At 42.1% G+C, this 21,298-nt stretch overlaps 1 protein-coding gene across 2 annotated transcripts in view; it reads right to left on the bottom strand.

Annotated features, from left to right (window-relative positions):
* Window positions 1-21,298, bottom strand: part of cskl (c-src tyrosine kinase-like) — an 82,996-nt gene that overhangs the window by 14,867 nt on the left and 46,831 nt on the right. For both annotated transcript variants that reach the window (XM_084076166.1, XM_084076167.1), the window contains exons 2-5: window positions 19,010-19,098; window positions 12,458-12,571; window positions 11,821-11,933; window positions 1,430-1,649 (exon numbers count right to left, since the gene is read on the bottom strand). In XM_084076166.1, the coding sequence (XP_083932292.1) occupies window positions 1,430-1,649; window positions 11,821-11,933; window positions 12,458-12,571; window positions 19,010-19,024 (462 nt within the window). In that variant the 5' untranslated portion in view covers window positions 19,025-19,098. The remainder of the gene's footprint in view (window positions 1-1,429; window positions 1,650-11,820; window positions 11,934-12,457; window positions 12,572-19,009; window positions 19,099-21,298) is intronic.

The following is a 21,298-nucleotide window of genomic DNA, read 5'->3' as shown; positions in this document are numbered from 1 at the left end:
GCGTCAGCGTGCTGTCATTGCTGCATGTTGACTCACTGGTCTCAAAGTGTGGTCCAGGGACCCTCATGGTTCCTTGAGGGGGTTCCAAATGCCCCCTTACCGGTGTGTAACTCTGAGTGTACAAATTGAACCAAATGGACCCGTAAGGGTCCATAAATTCCACTTTATTAGAATCATTGATAGCACCTGTGAAGGAAGTAAGGAAGATGGCCAATTTTTTTCAAATATGGCTGCTGTGCATAGAGCCCCATTGTGGTCTCTCCTCCACTCCCAGCGCTCATTGGAAATGAACGACTCCCGGTCGCTTTGTCACATGTAAGGATCCATTTTCACACTCTAGAGTTAAATTAACATGTTGTAGGAGCAGTCAGCTCGTCCTGTCCACGTCTCTGGCGCACTCCAGGGCCAGAGAGTGAACACCAAGTAACACTGAGATAACAACCCTACCCTACATCATTCGTTATCTGTCTGTCCCTCTCCATACCTCCTTTTCACTCCCGCGCGTTCTATCGTGTCCCTCTTTCTCCGTCTCTTGCCCTCATCTCTCTCTCTTCTCACGCCCCCCCCCCCCCCCCCCCTTCGTTTTCCTTTCATTCTCCAAGCACCTCTCTCCTCCTCCCTATTCCCTTTCTTCCTATCCTGTCCTGCATCCCGCAGCGTTCATATTCCACCTCTCATTCTGTCTCTCCCCCTAGTCTTCAGTTGTCTGTCCTCGGCAGCTCTCCCACCCTCTCTCCTCTCCTTTACTTTGATGTGTTCTCTCTGTCTCCCTCACGTCCCCTCCCCTCCTGTCCATCTCTTTTCCTCTCATGTACTTTCCTGCTGTCTACACTCTCCGCTCAGTCTGAACTATAGTGACTCTTCCACAGATAACCTAGAGGGGTTTCTTTGAACGACATGGCTGTTAGCGGACTGAGTTTTGCAACAAGGTTATTTAACCATGGCTGGCTACGTTCTGGCGGACCAACCGGCCACTTTGGCAGGTACAAACCAGCCATTTCTCAAAAGATCCTCTTCCATTTTCAAAAATTTGATTGGTGAAGTTTTCAATTAGCCGCTGTGACCAGTGGGCAAAGAGGATAGCTACCTACTGTATCTTCCCATTAGAGATTCAGTGCTTTGCTCACAAATAATTTGACAGGACACAGCAGCAGAGATTTGAACCCACGTTCTTTTCCTATTTTGTTTCATGCTTCTGCGTTGTCAGTGAGTTAAATTAACATTAAAACCGGGAAAGCATCTGTGTCATTTTAGATTTCAGCGTTGGCTATTAAAAAAAAAGAAGATGTGCCGCGCTGTAAGCTTGTACATCTGCTATTTTTTTTTACATTTTTGAAAAATCTTGAAAGTGTGAGAACTGCTGATTTAGAAGGCATTTGTAGAATCGGGTCTCAGGTCTTAATGGGTTAAATTAACACTTGCCCCTCACCTCCACCAGCTGCATGAGGTTTTCAAAGTACTCCTCCTCGTCTATGGTCAGCTTGCCGTTGTGATAGATAATGCGGTAGTGTTCCACCTTGCTGTCACAGCTCACACACAGGGTGTAGTCCCCGGGGTAGTTGGTGCTCTCCCTCACCAGGTACAGGCCCGTCTCTGGGGGGTAGAGGAGCCGCTCCGCCTGTTCCCGGGTTATCTTCCCATGGAACCATCTGCAAGGAGACATAGAGATGGGTAAACAAACGGAACAAGCACGCACGTCCACTCTAAAGTGCCAGGAGCAGGAGATATGTCAGTCTATAAAGCCCAAAGTGCACTTGGGCTCGAAACGTCACATACGATGGTGGAAGAAAAATACATTTGAAAACTTTTGGAGCATGATCCAGTGTGCACATTAACCCATTAAGACCTGAAGCCGTTTTCTACAAAATGTCTTCTAAATTCCAACAGTTTTCTGAAAAACCTATGTTTCTATATCAGTGGTGCTCAAACTTTTTCATGTCAAGGACCCCCAAAATAATATGTATTTGACCGCGGACCCCCATCTAAAATATGTTGTTCCAGGGACCTCCAGAAGCAAAGATTTGAGTTAAAAATGTTTGCTTTAAAAGAATATAAATATATTAATTTACACACATTTTCTCGATTTTTCAAAAATAGTAGATCTACAAGCTCATAGCGCGGCACTCGGTGCCGCGCTATGAGCTTGTATATCTGCTATTTTTGAATAGGTCTTAAATGGGTTAAAATCATTCCTTTATAGAAATAGATAAATAAGAGAGTCAGAGGGCAAGTATGGCCCCAAGAGGGAAACGACATAAGCGCCAACAAGAGAGCAACATGTTCTTAGAATTGCTTACGTGAATTTAAGCCTGCATTGTGTGCACACAAACACGCACGTGCGCGCACACGCACTCACTCACGCACACTACAGCAATTAGGCAACGCAGTACATAAGATGATGCCACAATGTGTTGACTGGCTGTTAGAAATGGTCCCGAAACCAGAAGTTCAGACAGATGACTTAACTTTCTACATTCATCTATGAGTCCTGTGCTGAAGGGAGACACTTCTCCTCCTACTGCATTGTTCAAATGACCATCAGCACAACAACTGGAATATAATAATATGTAACCAGCATTTAGCATATTATATATTAGTGCCTAGTTTCCTAGTGTACCAGATAGTTAACCACTCTTAAACCCTCTATTCTTAGTAAAACAGACCTGAGTTACAACTGTACTTGGACTGCTGTCTTCCGTCTACACCAACTCTTTTCACGATACGTCGCTTGTAGATCTGCTATTCCCGGAAAATGTTCCCCCAGAAATAGGCATGCTGTGGTTCAAGTGGTTCAGTGCATTCACCTGGAGTGCCAGCAGGTCTAAAATAGTTGATTAATATGGGCCGTGAGTGACAACCAGCGGCCCACTCAAGTGTCTAGAACAAGTGACCAAAATGGTCATTCACTATCATGTTGTCGCTCTGAAGCTGCATGTCAATCCATCAGAATACAGAGAGCAGGTTTCACAGCAGCATTAAGTCAGAATTAAGCCCCTGGCCAGCTGCTCAATGTGGAAGGGGAGGGGAGGGCAGTCATTCCTTCCTTGTCTCAAAGAACCAGAGAGAAAATACCTGGGTCCAACAACAGGAAACATGTCTCTCTCACACACACACACACTCACACAAGCGCGCGCGCAGCCAGGGATAGAGTCGGAAACTGACGCACAGCCGCTGCAATAACAGGAAAATACTAAGCATCCGAGGGAAGATGCAGGGACCGCCTGCCTGCCCCTCCCCTCCCTCCCTCTCTTCATTGCCATGGGGGTGAGAGTCAGAGAGAGGGCAGAGACCAGTGGAGTCTGCTCACCACACGGTGCACTCAATGAACCCTGGCCTCAACTGACCGCAAGTCAGGCTCGGGTCAACCCTCCCAGGCAGCACTGGGAGCCCCACTAGCTGTACCCAGCTCTGCGGGATAAATATAGCTCATGATTTAGAGTGTAGTCTTTGGGCCATACTGTTTAACTCTGTCTCATTCGCACCATATGGCACAATGGTTGCATATCGTCACTGTCGGGCAGAAACCTTGTATCTCTTTTGTTTTTTCATAAATGATCTTATACTGCGTTGCATTAGCCTGGGATCCAGCCTGATTCGCTACGTTCGGCGGACTTTTTTCTCTCTCTCCGCTTATCAGTCTGGAATGCACCCCATTGACTCGTTTTGCAGAACTACACTGGAACTACATACAGTATGTTACGTTAGGCAACGTCGTTGCTGATTGGATGTTGTTCAAACGAATGACGAATCACAACGATCACACTGTTTTTTTTGTCCCGCCCCGCACCACAGACCAATCAGAAGCCACGGCACGACTCGAAACGTTTGTCATGTCCCGCCTCCCTTGGAGATAGGAGGCATTCCAGACTGAGAAGCGAAGAGAGAAAAAAAAGTCTGCCGAACGTAGCGAAGCAGGCTGGATACCAGGCTAGCGTTGCATGACTTTGTCATGCTAAAGTAGCGAGAATGGCCACCCTACAAGCTCACAACGCCTCGCGATGCATCATGCAACGCGCTGAGAGCTTATAGATCTGGTGTTTTCTCTACTGTATTTGTGAAAAACCTTCGCCTATATATGACACGCCCAAAGTGGAGACGCCAGGTTGGAAATGGTTTAATGAATATATAAACAATGAAAAGTATTAACAAGAACTTGTGACTAAATTATAACTCGTTGGAACACAGGTTCTTTCCCCCCATTTTCCTGAAAAGTAACCGTTTTGGACATACAAGGTTTCCGCCCGACAGCGGTGATATATAGGCTAGTAGTAATGGATGGATTTTCTTAATGGGTTAATTCACACCGCTGACACTCGGCCCCACCTCCAGTACACCCCTGCCTTCAACCAAAGGCAGGAGACGAGGGAAGCAAGTCCACAAATCAGACACACCCAAACAAAACATACTGTGTATATTATTGTTCACGACACCGTGGCTTACCTTCAATATGACTGTCATGAAGCTGTCGTCAAATTTGACATGAAACTCTAAAAGTTTATATAATAAAATATACTTTTTCTTATCAAGGACTGTGCAGTGTGCATGTTGTATTCCTCAGGTTGCTATAGCTAGAGAACGATGAGTAAGCAATGCTCTACCAGTGAGATAAAACATGCTCAGCTCTCTGAGGAACTAGGACAAACGGAGAAGGCGGCAGGGTCGTTGCCCACTTTGCCCACGTTGAACAGGATGTGTTAAAACATTTCCCATACTAAACTAAAAACAAAAGGTGACAAAGCCTTTCAGGCTGTAGCTCCCAAACTTTGGAATGCTCTTCCACAGGCATCTTTTAGAGTCCCTGATATAAATCTACCATCCTTTTCTCTTATTTTCCACTGGTGTTGTTATATTATGCAGTTAAGCATCAGCTCTGGAAAGGTGCTCTACAGATCAAATAAACTGTATGTTTTATGAGACACGCCTTATGCATGCAGCCAGCACCTTTCCAAAGAATAGAAGATGGGGACAATACATTTATATCAGTGACAAGTACAGTATGTCAGCGACACATACTTTTAGTATGTCACAGTGATGTACTCACAGTATGTCAGTGATGCACCTACTGTGCTGCTGTCTGGCATGCTGATGCTGCATGCCAGACAGACATGGCCACTCCATTCTCTTTGTGGTGTTATTATTGGGTGTGTGAGCTGCTGTAAAGCGGCTGATCCTGCTGCCAATTTCTTTTGGTCAATTCTGTACACTGTACTGTATATTGTATATTCTCAACATTGCAAAGCACTTTGTGCTGAGCTACATTCTGTGAGTGCAAACGTGCTATCCAACCACAGTTAACGATCAATTTCTGTCCTGCCATCCACTCCAGCCGTCAAACTATACAAAGAATATCTACAGACTAGAAAAGTGTGCTCCTCCTCAGAGAACAGGTCTCCAAGCGACACCATGAGGCCGATTTGGTCATTTTGGGTGGTTAGTTCTTCCTTAGCCTATTGGCCAAGGAAGAACAGCGGCGAAAACATAGTCTCCGGCACGGGCAAACACACATAGTCTTCGGCCGTCCGGCCCGGCGGAGCAAACCATGTCAAATGTAAACTGTAAAGCCCAGCAGCAGCAGCCAGGCCCACAGAACAATATGAGATAAATAAAGTATTTCCATGAGACGGACTGTGTGAGACGGACTGTGTTTAAGACACAACAGTAGCAGCCAGACAGGTGACTGATTTATTCTTAGCCGCGAGCCGGTGTCGCGCACCGAAAATACAGCTGCGGCACGTTGTGAGCTTAAGTATAAATCAAGGCTTAAGCCCTCAGGGTGTGTGTGAGTGGGCGCTAATCAGCGCAGGGGTTGACACTAACGGTTGCCCGACATTCGGGGCAAGTGGAGTTTGCTTTCAGGCTGCCCGACGGGCAAGTGCGTTTGAATGGGGAAGCAACCGTCCTCATTAAATATTATTGGTTATTCATGAAAGAACAAATAATGCTACCGTTTTACAAGTAGCAGTTGTGCTCATTCAGACTTCCAAAGTGACTGTCGCCACTCAGCAGTTATCGATTGGATTTAACATTCACTTGATTACCTTTTCGGGCAAGTGGGCATGACCTTTGGGCAAGTACAACTTGACCTGTACTTGCCCGACGGGCAAGACCTTAGTGTCAACCCCTGCAGCGGGTCCAATTGATTCACCCCGTTTTTTGTCCTCCTCCTCCCTTCCCCAACTCCTCTTCTACCTCCACCTCCTCCTCCAGCTCAGATGGAGCAGAGAGTGGGCTCCTTGTGGCAAAGCAGCTTAATGTGACCAGGGTTGATTAGATCAGCAGAGACCGCGGGGCGGCAGCTCCCTAACTCCCATTAATCTGAGAGGAGGCATCGGGCAAGCTCAGTCCTGAGCCTGACGCCAGCCGCACGCGCACACACAAATACACACACACACACACGCACGCCAGTGGTGGAAGAAGTACTCAGATATTTTACTTAAGTAAAATTAGCAATACCACAATATAAAAATACTCTGTTACAACTTACAAGTAAAAGACCTGTGTTCAAAATGTTACTTGAGTAAAAGTACAAAAGTATTGGCATCAAAATATACTTCAAGTACCAAAAGTGAAAGTAATACAATGTTTGAAAATAGCAGATCTACAAGCTCACAACGCGTCGCTGTAGATCAGCGTCGCTGTAGATCAGCTATTTTCAAATAGCCTAAGTATAAAATAGGGCTGAAGTGGTTTATGTACGTTTAATAATATAATAATGGATATCTGCAAAGTAACTAGTGACTAAAGTTTTCAAATAATTGTAGTGGAGTAAAAGTACAATATTTGCCTCTGTGATGTAGTGGGGTAGAAGTAAAGGTATTGAAAATTGGAAATACTCCAGTAAAGTAATAATGCCTAAGGATTGTACTTAAGTACAGTACTTGAGTAAATGTACTTAGTTACTTTACACCACTGACGCACGCACACACACACACAAATACACACACGCGCGCACACGCACACACACACACACGCGCGCAAAAAGGACAAAGACACAGCCTCTCAGTGCTCCCCACATTGGCCGTTCTGTCCTCTGAAATCAACCAGAGGGCTGTTGTCTTGTGCATTACGTCACTCAGAAATGTGACGTTTGTGAGGATTTTTGTCATTTCTTCAAAAATCCAATCAAATGTCAGAAAATGTGGTAAACAACCAGCGAATGAAAGGAGAAAGAGAGGAGGCACGGAGGAGAGGAGAGGAGAGAATGCAGGATCTGTGCTCCTGGGGCAGGCTGGTTTAGGGTGGTGCTGCTGGGGCTCTGTCTGTGTGACCCAGCACAACGGAGCACATGTCTGCCACATGGGGGCAGCAGAGAGAGAGAGAGAGAGGGAGAGAGAGAGAGAGAGAGAGAGAGAGAGAGAGAGAGAGAGAGAGAGAGAGAGAGAGAGATTCCAAAGAGAAAGAGACTCCAGAGAGAGGGAGGTGGTGAAGACAAGAGATACAGATACAACATGTATTCATTGTTATTTTAATACTATGTATTTGTGTTGCTTTTTATTTTTTCCCCCCAATTTACATTGGACATATATCAATTTGGGGGGTCCTTGACTAAAAAAAGTTTAACCCTTTAAGACCGGGAACGCATCTGTGTCATTTTAAGATTTCTTTGGCTATTCAAAAATAGCAGATGTACAAGCTCGTAGCGCGGCACCGAGTGCCGCGCTACGAGCTTGTAGATCTGCTATTTTTTTGAAAAATCATGAAAATGTGTGCAAATCTTTAGTTTGAATATATGTATACTTTTTTTAAAGCAAAAGTTTTTAACTCAAATCTTTGCTTCTGGGGATTTTAATGTCTTCTAAATCCTAAGTACTTTTTTCCGAAAGTTTGAATTTTTGTATTTATTTTTTACTTATGTTGCTATATTATCAATTGTTTTCAAACTTGTCAAGGACCCCCAAAATAATATGTATTTGACCGCGGACCCCCTCCCATCTAAAAATATTTTGTTCCAGGGACCCTCAGAAGCAAAGATTTGAGATAAAATGTATAAAGATTTGCACACATTTTCAGGATTTTTCTAAAAAATAGCAGATCTACAAGCTCATAGTGCGGCACTCAGTGCCGCGCTATGAGCTTGTATATCTGCTATTTTTTAGAAAAATCCTTCTTAACCTTAAAGGGTTAAGAACCACTGCATTAGAGCACGGTGAAAATGTTAGGGGAGTAGTTACAGTGTTGGGCCTGAAAGAGGGAGGACGCCCAGGAGACACTAGGAGACACAGCTGAGGTCTTCTGTCAGCTAGTGTGCAGAGTGAGAGGTCCCATAAACACATCTGTTAGACATTCACAACAACAAGCAGCAACGCAAACAGGACCCCAAGGACCGCTCGGCAATGACCCGGCAACAGGGCCGTGAACACCATCATGAAACATTAGTCGACCATTACATTGTTACATTGTCATAAAATACATTTAAATTTCACCCATTAAGACCTGAGACCGATTCGACAAATGTCTTCTAAATCCTAACAGTTTTCTAAAAATACGTATGTTTCTATATCATTGGTTCTCAAACTTTTTCATGTCAAGGACCCCCATAATAATACTTTTGTTAATTATTGCCAAAATAGGGACAACAGATTATTTATATTTTAGAACGATTAGATAATATCAAATAATTGTGACCAAGATGATATCGTCTCCTGTTTCCTATCTCTCTCCCCTGCATACTATCAATAAAGGCAGAAAAGCCCCAAAAATATATTTAAAAAACATTAAAAAAAACTCTACTTCTCGGTGCTCTGACCTAATATGAAATAATCAGCCAAACATCCAGTGATCTCAACAGGAGGGAGGGGGGCGTGACGCTGGAAGAAAGGGACGAAGCAACGCACCAAATACCGGAGAACACGAGTTCACATAAACATGTATGTCCACAATGCAAATGAAAAGAGGAGATCACAGCCAGAGATAGTAGAACCACATGTGAAACCTCAGAGAAAGCTGTGCTGTTTGAGGAAGAAGCTAAACACACAGCCAGGCCTGTCTCAATTATTACATAATCGCCTAAAATCGCTATTATTTGAGATAATCGCGAATATTACATACATTTTCAAGCATTTTCAAAATAGTTTAAATAGCAGATCTACATGCTCACAACGTTGTGAGCATGTAGAGCGGCTATTTCCACTATTTTGAAACAAATTTTGAGTACAAAATTATTAAATATAGCCCATTGTGGTCATGGTACATTATTTATTGTGATTATTGGTACCGGTCATTGTTAGTAATTTCTTTGTATATTATGTGTATTATTATGTGACATAATCTTTGTTTACAAAACCTAAAAAAACCAAACAGAAAATGTAAATTTCATGTTCCAATGTTCAAAGGAAAAAACCCAATTACATTGTTAATCGCAATTATTTGTGTGACAATCAACTGTCAAGTAAAATGTCAAGAGGGTTGACAGCCCTACAGTATCACACAAATGTAATCATCACTAATACTGTGTCATCAGGAACCTGGCCTCACACCTCTCTCTCACGGGGCAGCCGCTGTAAGCATGCATGCCATGCTAATCCCTGCAATCCTCCATTTGTTTACAGACTTTGCACACAAACGCTGTAAGGAAAACCTACTACATTTTTTTTCCCCATGTTCCTATGGGATTAAAGCAGAAATTGTGAACTCTACCAACATCTGCATCAGTAGGAGATTATATTGTTAAGACCCGAGGCCAATTTTACAAATGTCTTTAGTTTTCTGAAAAACCTATGTTGATCCCCAAAATTGATATGTAAATTGCTCCAGGGACCCCCACAAGCAAAGATTTGAGTAAAAAAAAAAGTATTAAAAAAAAAAGATATTCAAAAGGTATGCACACATTTTCACGGTTTAAAAAAAACATGCTGTGAGCTTGTATATCTGCTATTTTTGAATAGCCAACTCTAGAATAAAAAATGACAGATTCTTTCCTGCTCTTAATGGGTTAATGTACTCTGTTAGTTGTATGTACAACTTGGGTAAAGAAATAATGGTGACATCATGGGGACTGAATAGTCTCGTTTCTCTGCCTTCTTTCCCCCTCTGTTGTTGTACTCTAATAAAACAGCAATGATATAAAAACAAAGTGCAACATGTGCTGTATTTGCAACCGCTAGTAGTCCAACGTCTGTATGTGTAGACAGCCCAGTATAAAATCTACAGTGAAAAAGGTGACTCCCGGACAGTGTTGACAGATTCTGTGAGAGAAACAAGCAACCAGGTCTAGGAAAACCAGCCCAAAAGAAGCGACAATGGGCCACATGAGCACTTTAACATATACATCAGCTATTTGAAAATAGCAGATCTACAAGCTCTCAACGCGACGCGGCGCGTTGTGAGCTTGTAGATCGGCTATTTTCAAATCAAATCTTGCGGGGGAAATTATAATAAGCAGATCTGGCAACCCTGCTCCCGGATGCCCTTCAGATCAACAGTCCACCTCAGAGGATAAACAGGGAGTTTAAACACTTTGTTTTCTCCGGATTTTCCGGGTCTCCGCGCTCCAACAAACCATCTGCTCCACAGCTAACTGTGAGCGAGCGATGACACCGTAGCGACTCCATGCACACTCTCTCCCCCCCTCTGACTGTATTATTTGCATAAGTCTCTCATTATATTTTCCTCTTCTGAAATAGCTGTCGTTTCAAACGAGAGCACAGATTCAAATCTGGCTCCACGAGGCGGGCGGGTCCTGCCCCCAGAGGCAGCCACCCAAAGAGAAGAGACGACACAGGCAGTGGGGAAAAAAAAGAAAAGGCAACATCAAACAAGCCAAGTTGACTGTTAGGTGGAGGAGGTTGGGCTTTGAAGCCTTGGATGACATTTTAGATGCATTGCTACGTTCGCTCTTGCGACAGGTAGCAGAAGGTAAGGTTAGTAATAGGTACGCACTGTACAACAACTGAATAAACACACTTGACTGTATTAAGCAATGAATGCACAAATGTGTACATTGATAGGACTGAAATGAGCTTCCCGTGAATCATTTTTCAATGCAAAGAGCAGGGTTGAATACAGAGTCAACACGGGTCTCTTGACGAATTTGATCATGCATGATGCATGTTGTGATTACGTGTGTGTACACTACCAATGAACCCACATGAACCCTGGCATCCCTAATCCTGGGCATGTCAAAAGAGGCGAATATATGGGGTGGAAGTCAGATAAGCTAGATCAACAAGCTCATAACGTATCGCAACGCATTGTGAGCTTGTAGAGCTGCTATTTGCTCAGAGATTTGGTGTGTAGACTGAGGGGGGGTGAAGGAGGGGACCTGGTATAGACCCCTGGGGGACACCGGTCAGCAAAGGATAATACTGTAGGAGTTACGTGGTTAATGACACAACAGGGCAGCCACCCGACGCTACCAAGATTCATTTTAGCGGGAAGAGGGGTAACCTAAAAAGCTCAGAGAATGCCAGCAGTAGAGGACTGGTGGTTATATTGCGCACATGGACATGAATTAAAGTGACCATCTGGATTTGAACCCAGGTCTCCTGTACTATATGTCCAACCAAACATCTTGTATATCAGCTATTTTCGGCATGCCAGCTAAGTATACATCAGGCATTATGACGCCATCAAGGCCCGCCAGAATTAAATGTAGTCGACTAAATAAACTGTCATTTTAGTTGGACTAAAATCTTACATTTTGTCTTACCTAAAACTACGGTAAATAGACACTACAATCAAAGAAATACAAATATATATATATTTTTTAAATTGACAGATTAGCTCAGCAGTAGAAATGTTGCCGCTCACGCAACTGGGTGGGACATGAAAGACACAGACACATACACACACACACACACACACACAAGCCTCGTCACTTACGGCATAAGACTGAGTTTCCCTCCTGATTTGACCCCTTCTCTCTTCTGGACATAGTTGGCAGGGATGGTTCCTTCTCTACTGCTGATGTTCTTCGCTCTGTACCAGTTAGGATCCTGAAGACACATGGACAGCATTAAGCTTGATTTTATACTTACAGTACTTAGAAATTGGGCCTCTTCCTTACTTTTTCACACATCTCAGCGATTATACCAATTAAGGCTTTGTTCCATTTAGTGTAGCACAGTGGTTCTCAAACTTTTTTTAATTTCAAGGACCCCTATAACTCTTGAGTGTAAAAATGGAACCAATGGAACCAAATGGACCCTTACGAGTCCATTTGGTTTCATTTGGACACTCTCAAGAGTTACACACCCGTAAGGGGCCATTTGGACCCCCCCCAAGGAACCATGAGGGTCCCTGGACCACACTTTGAGACCCACTGCTGAAGCAGAGTGTTTCCAGTGAGCCAACATGCACAAGGGTCAGCACCCTGACCTCTGTTTGACCAGAATGGAGCCTTCATTAGTATAATTGGTAAGACCTGTGAAGGAAGTAAGGAAGAGGCCCAATTTCTTTACAATATGGCTTTATAGTTTAATGTAAATAGCTAATCTGCAAGCTAGTAGTCTTTTCTTACTCGGGTGACTCCGATGATGGTCAAGACGTCTCCTTTACAGAAGGGAAGGTCCTGTTCGTTTTTGGTCTGGAAGTTGTATTTGGCCACACACTCTGTGCCGGTCGCCCATGGTGCCTGAAACACAGATACACAATCCAAGGTAAGGAACCTCTTATGGAAGCTTTTTCTTTCTTTCTTTCTTATGGAGAAAAAAAAAACAGTTCTTATGTTATAATGTGGCATTACCAAAACAACAAATATGTTTTATAAATGTTGGGAAAAGGTGTTTGAACAAAAATAACAATAAATATGCCCCCAACATTCAGTTGAGCAGTTTTGTGATGTCAGCAGTGGAGGTCGTCCAACCTGGTAAACTCCCCATAGAGACACTTATCTCATCAATGTACATTTAATGTAGCCTTTTACAGTATAGAGGCTGCCAGAGCATTGCAACCATGTTCATTTATAGGCCAATGTTACACTCAAAGTACTGGCATTACAGTGTACTGTACATCTAAGAGCTTCCTCATTCATTCATCACTGTCAAATTCCTTTTCTGCTAACCTGTAGTGTCACCTTTTCAAAACCTCTAATTTTAAGTAATTTCCATACAATTACCGGTATGCAACACAAAAAAAAGTTTTGATATGAACTATAATGTAAATATCAATTGCTGTCCTTTAACTGTTGCCCTACCTTTAATCCAAGTATAAATTAGCCACTTTCAACGTGGCATCCCTTTTGTCCTCCGCAAAAATGTTCATTTATTTTCAAAAATGTTCAAAATGGCAAAGATTGCCAATCTACAACTCACAGTTTATGAGCTTGTAGATCGTCTATTTTCAACATTCGTCGTGTGACTATGTATAAAGGGCTTAAGTAGTTAAAAGCTGTAGAATCAAATGTCCAAAACAAACAGGCAACAACTGGAGACATACTGTAGGTTTCTTTCTTCTGCTCCACAAACATTAGAACACTGACCTATGACCTCTTTACTAATGACAACCTGGAATGTTGGTTATCTAGGACAGTGGTTCCCAAAAATGGGATCCGGGGACCCCCAGGTGCCCTTGGGTGGGGGGTACCAGGGGGTCCCCAGTCAAAAGATTGATAGTTAGGAGCCAAATGGACCCTTATGGGTCTATAACTCTGAGAGAGTACAAATGGAACCAAATGGACCCTAACGGGTCCATTTGGTTCCATTTGTACACTCTCAGAGTTAGATCAACACAGATGATAATACAGCGTAGATTGGGGTTCCAGAGATCAAAATGGTATCAAATGGGGGTCCGTGGCCTAATGCATATCAAACTGGGGGGGTCCTTGATATGAAAATGTTTGAGAATCACTGCTATTATGTACAAATCTTCTCTTATGGGGGTCCCTCCCTGGCATATCTTTTCAAATGGTGATCCGCGGGGCTAATGTGTGTCAATTTGGGGGGGTCCTTGACATGAAAAGGTTTCAGAACCACTGATCTAGGAATTCAAATGTAACAGAGTGCTACGGCGTGGCCTTTGGATAAGAGCAGCAGCAGCACCATCTAAATATTCCAAAGTGTTACATGTACATGACTGCTGCAGGCTGTGTGTATCCAGCTGTACAGTAAAGCCTTTTAACTAGGGTTGTCCGATATTGGCTTTTTTACCGATAACCGATATACCGATATTGTCCAACTCTTAATTACCGATACCGATATCAACCGATACCGATATATGCGGGGATTATTGTGATTAGGGTAAGCTCAAATTTCATATCACACACACTATATACAGTAAGAACTCCTGTAACTTATTTATAAAGCAAAAAAAAAAAAAAAAAAAAAAAATTTTTTTTTTTTTTCAAAAACCGATACCGATATTTTCCCGATATCAATTTTTATGCTAATATCGGCCGATAATATCGGGAGGCCGATAATATCGGACATCCCTACTTTTAACCCCTTCAATCCGGGAACGCATCCGTCTCATTTTAGATTTTTAACTACAACCATTATTTTATACTTTGGCTATTCAAAAATGGCAGATCTACAAGCTCCTCGGTGCCGCGCTATGAGCTTGTAGATCTGTTTTTTTTTTTTTTTAATGGTGAACATTTTTGCAAATCTTTGAATACATATATTTTTAAAGCGGACATTTGTAACTCAAATATTTGCTTCTCCGGGGGTCCCTGGAACTAAATATTTTGAGATGGGGGTCCGCGGCCCAATACATATAATTTTGGGGGTCCTTGACATGAAAAAGCTTGAGCTTTGAGTTTTGAGCACTGATATATAGCGACATAACTTTTTCCCCCAAAAAACTATTAGTATTCAGAAGACATTTGTGGAATCCCCAGAAGCAAAGATTTGAGTTACAAATGTTTGCTTTAAAACGTATATGGTATATTTATATTCAAAGATTTGCACCCATTTTCGCGATTTTACTAAAAATGGCAGATCTACAAGCTCATAGCGCGGCACTCGGTGCCACGCTATGAGCTTGTAGATCTGCTATTTTTGAATAGCCAAAGATGCGTTCCCGGATTGAAAGGGTTAAAAAAGAGGGGTTGCTGCTTAGTCTGATGAGATCAAAGGGAATAGAAAGTGGCAACAGTTTTTTTTTTCTCTTCTTTTTTTCCAGCTCTTCTGGTGAGTGAAGAGGCCGTCCTTGTATAACCCGGCCCGCGTTGCACAGCTGAATGGGTGTAGATAGATGCTGCAGCCGGAGCTGACAGGAGAGCACATGCCTGAGGCATGACTTCATGACGGGATGACCACACCAGGGACACACACAGTTCACATGGTCGTCGATATTAAAGGGATAGTTCACCCCCCAAAAAATATTTTTTTTAATCGATTAGTCACCTCCATGGAGACTTCAATTCATTTTGTTTTTTGTCGCATTCCTGAGCCAATAATTTGATGACCAGCGGACCGGACCGGTAGGCAGCGGTTCCCGTAGAAGACACAAAGGAGACTCTTTGTGTCTCCTTCCCGGAACCGCTGCCGGTCATCAAATTATTGGCTCAGGAATGCGACAAAAACTAAAAAAATATCCATGAATTCAAGTCTCCATAATTGATAGAAAAAAAAGTCATTTTGGGGGTGAACTATCCCTTTAAGGGCGGCTCATGGAATAAATCCAAATAAAATCTCACGACTGAAAATGTAATGATGAAGTTCAGGAATTTTTATTCTAAATCGTATGTTGCTGCTGTTCTACAATACAGCCAACCAGTAAATAAATTACAGATTGAGGCTTTAAACTTAGCTTTTATGAAATTTCTGAGACCATTCGTGGTTATGGCAGATGCTTCTAGTATTCTATTGCTAGTCTGAACATTTCAAATACTCTTTTAATCATAACATAACTAATAACCGTGTTGTGAGCTTGTAGATCTGCTATTTTCGGAGCATTCATGCTTCCATAGAAGACATGCTGGCTTATGGAATCCAAATGACTGAGATCAGTCGTGGCGACTGAGAACTTTAATACATGAGTTATTTTTCACATTTCCTTCCATGTTTTAGGCCAGTGGTTCTCTCAAACCTTTTTTTTAAAGGACGACTTCACCGATTCTCAACCTATATAGTGTAATTGGTCCTCACTAATACTCATGATAAAATGGTACCATTTTTTCCTACTTGGCCTGTGTGTCATAGGAGGGCTGTGGACAGTCCAGAATTATTTTTTTTCCCAACAAGATTTCACATTTTTTATTTAGATTTTTATTAACACGAGAACAATGGCTTCTTTTATTGCATTGCAACTTTCCAGGAATAGAAAGCCTGCAGTTTCTATTAGCTTGGATTCCCCATTGATGATGTCACTGGTAGACGGGACTCTGAACTGTCCACAGCCCTCCTCTGAGACACAGACCGAGTAGAAAAAAATTGTACCATTTTATCATGAGCATTAGTGAGGACCAATTATATGAAGATAGGTTGAAAATCGGTGAAGTCGTCCATTAACTCTAAAAGAGTTACAGACCTACAGAATAAGGGTCCACTTGGAACCCTGTGGGTCCCCTGGACCCCACTTTGAGGACCATTGTTTTTGGCATTGGGTGAAGGTTGTTTCTGGTCAGTGAGTAGCAGCAGTACAAGATGACGCTTAAATTACTACAACATCCATATGACCAGCAATCAACAGAATGCAGAGTGAGAGTCAGAGCCATGATTACAACAAACTAATCTTTGTCCACTGGGCTTTATGAAACCTCATTTAAAACCCAGACACCTCCTAAAAATAACAAGAAGAGAAAAAAATAAGTACATGGTCATCAATTTGCAGACAAGGCACTTTTTTGCTCTTTTTTGCTTTTCTGAAAGGAACACATCATTATGTTTTAACAAGGCAGTAGGGAGACAGCGAGTGTGAAGGGGAGATGGAAACAACTCGGGTTTCTAATCATCAGAGTAGTTTTCATGACTCTCTTGTGTCTGTGGAATACACTAAAGATATTCAACAACAACAAACCCCTCATCTATTTGAAAAGAGGTCCTTTTCCCCTCTTTCTTTCTTTTTCTTTTTTTAAATAAGACTTTCAGGAGATATATGGTTCTCACCAAACAGCTGTGGTTACTGCGCTGACAGAGAGGGAAATAATAACACAGATCAGATCAATAGGGGAATGTGGAGGGGAGATGGTAAGATGGTAACCCTATGCTGAAACTGGTACACGGGAGTCATTAGTTCGGCCACCGAAGACAGCCCGTGAAATATGATACGCCTAAAACAAGGCAGAGCATTTTGACGAATGTGTGTGTCCAACAGCTATGTGCATTAGCACCAGGGCAGCCCCCCTGGGTGAGCGCTGTTTGGGAAGAAAGACAAAATCTTCTCTTCTGGCGTGTATTATCATTATAAACGCCATCAAACACGCAGTAGGAGTGTTAACTTATTTTATTATTTGTGAAATAGAACATCCTGTATAATTCTAAATCCCCAAATGCTGTGTGACAACTAAAGCACACCTTGACCGAGTGTGGCGTGCCAAAAAAATTGCCCATCTCTATAAAGCTCATAACGCGTCGCAGAGCGACACCTTGTGAGCTTGAAGATCGGCTATTTTCAGTGTGCTGCACTGCACATAACACCGGCACGCAACAGAGTATAAGTTGAGCATAAGTGAAAAATGGCACAAGGCTGTGGTTGTGCTGGACAGCTGATGGGATGAGAACGCAGGTAAATGCATGGATGCAATGTTCATTTGAGAGCACATTTTTATTAGTTTCAGTCATTATCTTTTGAATACATTTGAATTTAGTTTTAGTCATATTTTAGTCATCTGAAATATTTTAGTTTTAGTCTAGCTTTAGTTGACAAAATATGAGATTTTAATCAACTAAATATTCAGTTGATTTTTAGTTGACTAAAATGTATTTTGGAAGGCTGTGATGGCGTCGTAATGCCCGACTTATACTTAGCTCACTGCATGCCGAAAATAAACAATCTACAAGCTCACTGCGACACGTTGTGAGCTTATAGATCAGCTATTTTCAGAGTGTGGCACCCACGCGCAACTAAGCATAAAATAACTACTGGATCTCTTCTCCAGTACCTCCCCAACATTTTTGTCTAGTTTCTATCTGTTGACGAAATTGTCAATAGGTTTAGTCATAAGTTTTAGTCATCACAGATAGCTCAGTTTTTATGTCGTTTTCGTCAGTGAAACAAAGATAGTCAACGAACATTTTTTGTCGACAAAATGAACACTGCATGTGATGCGAACCAGGGTGGTACACAATCACCTAATCGTAATTATTTGAGATAATCACAATTATTTGAGATAATCGTCAATCGTTTCCATGTTCAAAACGTTTCATACATTTTCAAGCGTTTTCTAAAATAGTGTAAATACTAGCAGATCTACAGGTCACAACGTGTCGCCTTGTAAAAGGCTAAAAACATTAAGCTAAGACTAAAAAGCAGAAAGGGAGCTTTGGTTTGAGTTAGGCGGGGAAAGCAAGTCTGAAAAGGTGGGTTTCGAGGGAGGCTTTGAACACGGCAAGGCGGCTTTGATGTGAGGTGGTGGGAGTGGGTTCCACAGGGAGGGGGCTCTGCAACTGAAAAAGCCCTATCACCCCCAGGTGGGTTTGATAGTCCAGGAGGTTGGCATCACCAGACCTGAGGGAGCGGGGGAGGGTCAACTTAAAGGGATTGTAGACAGTTCAGAGATAAACAAAGAAAAAAACTCCAGCAGTTCCTTTCCCCGACCACCAGGGGGTGACTTCCATAGAGTTAAGGGGGCTTCAAAACGAACCATGCCGAATATAGGTAGCTTTATTCGGATAGAATTCGCGGAACTGCCCGCCCCTGCCGGTTCTCTGAATTTTTATTTTTAAATAGGCTCTTTCATTATAAATTGACCACATATATGACGTTAAACAACTAAATTCTATCCAAACGATTTTTTAAAAGTAAATTCTGTGCCTCAAAAAATAAGTTTGAAAGCGTTTTAAAACCGAAAGTAAAACGTTCCCACGGACACGGACGCGCACGGACGTGCACATGCGTGCGTTAATTTACGACCCGGACAAACATAAGCAGTAGGGAAAATACGGATTTCAGCCCTTCATGTTCCACTCACCTGGATCCCAGACATGATGATGGGAGTGGGGCAGCAGGCGTCCTCAGGGCAGGGCAACGCTCCTCACTGTTCAGCAGCTACCATCAGAGCTGCAACAACAACAAGAGAAGACGGAAACATTCAATTTACAATGTATTCATTTCAACTAAATCTTCGGTGTGTGTGTACGTGTAGCGCCCGGGATTCGAACGCGGGTGTCCCGCGTGGACAGCCAACGTCTTAATCATTAGCCTAAAGGGGAGTTCCACCTTGGCTGGGGGAGATATGAGGCTTTTGGTCATCAGGCAGAGGCTCAGAGCAGTGTTGCCAGATTCTGTGAGAGAGACAAGCAACCAGGTCTAGGAAAACCAGCCAAAAAGAAGCGACTATGGGACACATGAGCACTTTAACATATACATCAGCTATTTTCAAATAAAATCTTGCGGGGAAATTATAATAAGCAGATCTGGCAACCCTGCTTCTGAGCTACACTGCCAAATACTGGTGAACAATCCAGTGTTGCACACCTCCACTTGTTGCTGTTGATATTTACACGTATGTAGTAGGGCTTTCACGACTAGAGAATTTTACAGGTCGACTAATTTGACCCAGTGGTAGTCGATATTTACCTATTAAAAAAAAAAAAAACAGTTAAAAGAGAGTCCTTTTCCATTGTTTTAATGCCATTACTATTATTATTATCCTCCTGCCTTTATTTCTATGACGTTTTAAGGGAAGCGCTTCTGGCACAGCAGCACAGCCGCGTCTCCAAGGATCCTCAAAAGGGGGTTATTGCCCAATAATAGGCTATCATTTGGCATACTTTTGACCCCCTTTTGATAAAAATAAAGGCAGGAGGATAATAATAATAGTAATGGGCCATTACTATGGCATTAAAACAATGGAGGAAAAATAATTGATATCAATATCAACTATTCGACGAGTACCAACAAGGTCGACTAGTGGTTATACTAGTCAACTAGCTGGTGAAAGCCCTAGAATGTACAGTAGATGGCAAGAAAATGTGCACTGTATTATTGCTATGTTTCTAACAGGTTTAGACATTACTGCACTGAATATACATTTCTGATATTGTTCACATCGCTCACACTTGTGCTGACTTTATGTACTTTTATTTTATTCCTTCTATGTGATAATGCTTTGCCAAAAAAAATATTGTGATTCTGAAAGAATAATAAGTCATTTTAAGTCGAAGCATAGGTGCAATTTACGCAGTGTTTATAATTATTGAACAAGTTTTGCAATTTCACAATTTAAATTATTATTTTGCCATCATGTAACTGTACAAACTCATGAATTTCAGGATGAAAATGGTCTTCAACAAATCATAATTACAAGGTAAACAAAGTCAGCGGTGGGTCAACTGTACTGTGCGATACTGTACTGCAGTCTGAACTGTATCCACAGGGGGCGCCATACTGTAGTCAGAGACTTTTAACTTAACACACGTTTGGGCTTGAAACTAAAACATCAGACTGGATACTATTACTAACACTCACACACATCCCGTACATTCACACAGTGCAGGTCAAAACAAAACTGACCCAACCACATCCTGTGGGCCAGTGAGCAACAAAGAAAGAGACAAATGAATCAGTCTAATTGCTGACTGCCAGGATTGTATGGGTTTAACCCCTTTAGACTTCCACGTACGAATAGCAAAAAGGGCAAAAATGCAAGCTCCATGCTTTGTGAGCTTATAGATATGCTATTTCTGAACCGTATTTAAAACAATTTTGAATACTTTTGAAGATAGGTATTCCAGGGTTAATCCTCTGGCGTCTGGCATTTGATTTAAAATGCAAAATATGGTCATCATGGGTGGTATGGCCGACTTGGAAGGATTGTAATGTGTTTAAGGCAAGCCAATAAGCCTAATTGATATTCCACACCACACAATGACGTTGCTTGCCGTAAAGAACAGCATTGTTATGTGGCGTGTTGGCAGTGGTATAAAGAAACAAAGTACATTTAATCAAGTACTGTACTTTTTTTTTAGGTATTTTCACTTTACTAGAGTATTTCCAATTTTCTATACTACTTTTACTTCTACTGCACTACATCTCAGAAGCAAATAATGTACTTTTTACTCAAATACAAGTAGATTTTGATTAATATTACAAAACATACATTACCCACTTCAGCCCTATATGCATTTTGTCTATTTGAAAAGAGCCGATCTACAAGCTATGAGCTTGTAGATCGGCTATTTTACTCAAGTGCATTAGGAATACGGGACTTCTACTACTCTTCTACTACTCTGTTGCACAGAGTACTTTTCTACATTGC

Source organism: Gymnoscopelus microlampas (assembly GCF_963454915.1).
Source record: "Gymnoscopelus microlampas genome assembly, chromosome: 1".
In the NCBI taxonomy this organism is placed as follows: domain Eukaryota; kingdom Metazoa; phylum Chordata; class Actinopteri; order Myctophiformes; family Myctophidae; genus Gymnoscopelus; species Gymnoscopelus microlampas.
The sequence above is the reverse complement of the archived record's forward strand: the minus strand, read 5'-3'. Positions and strand labels throughout refer to the sequence as shown.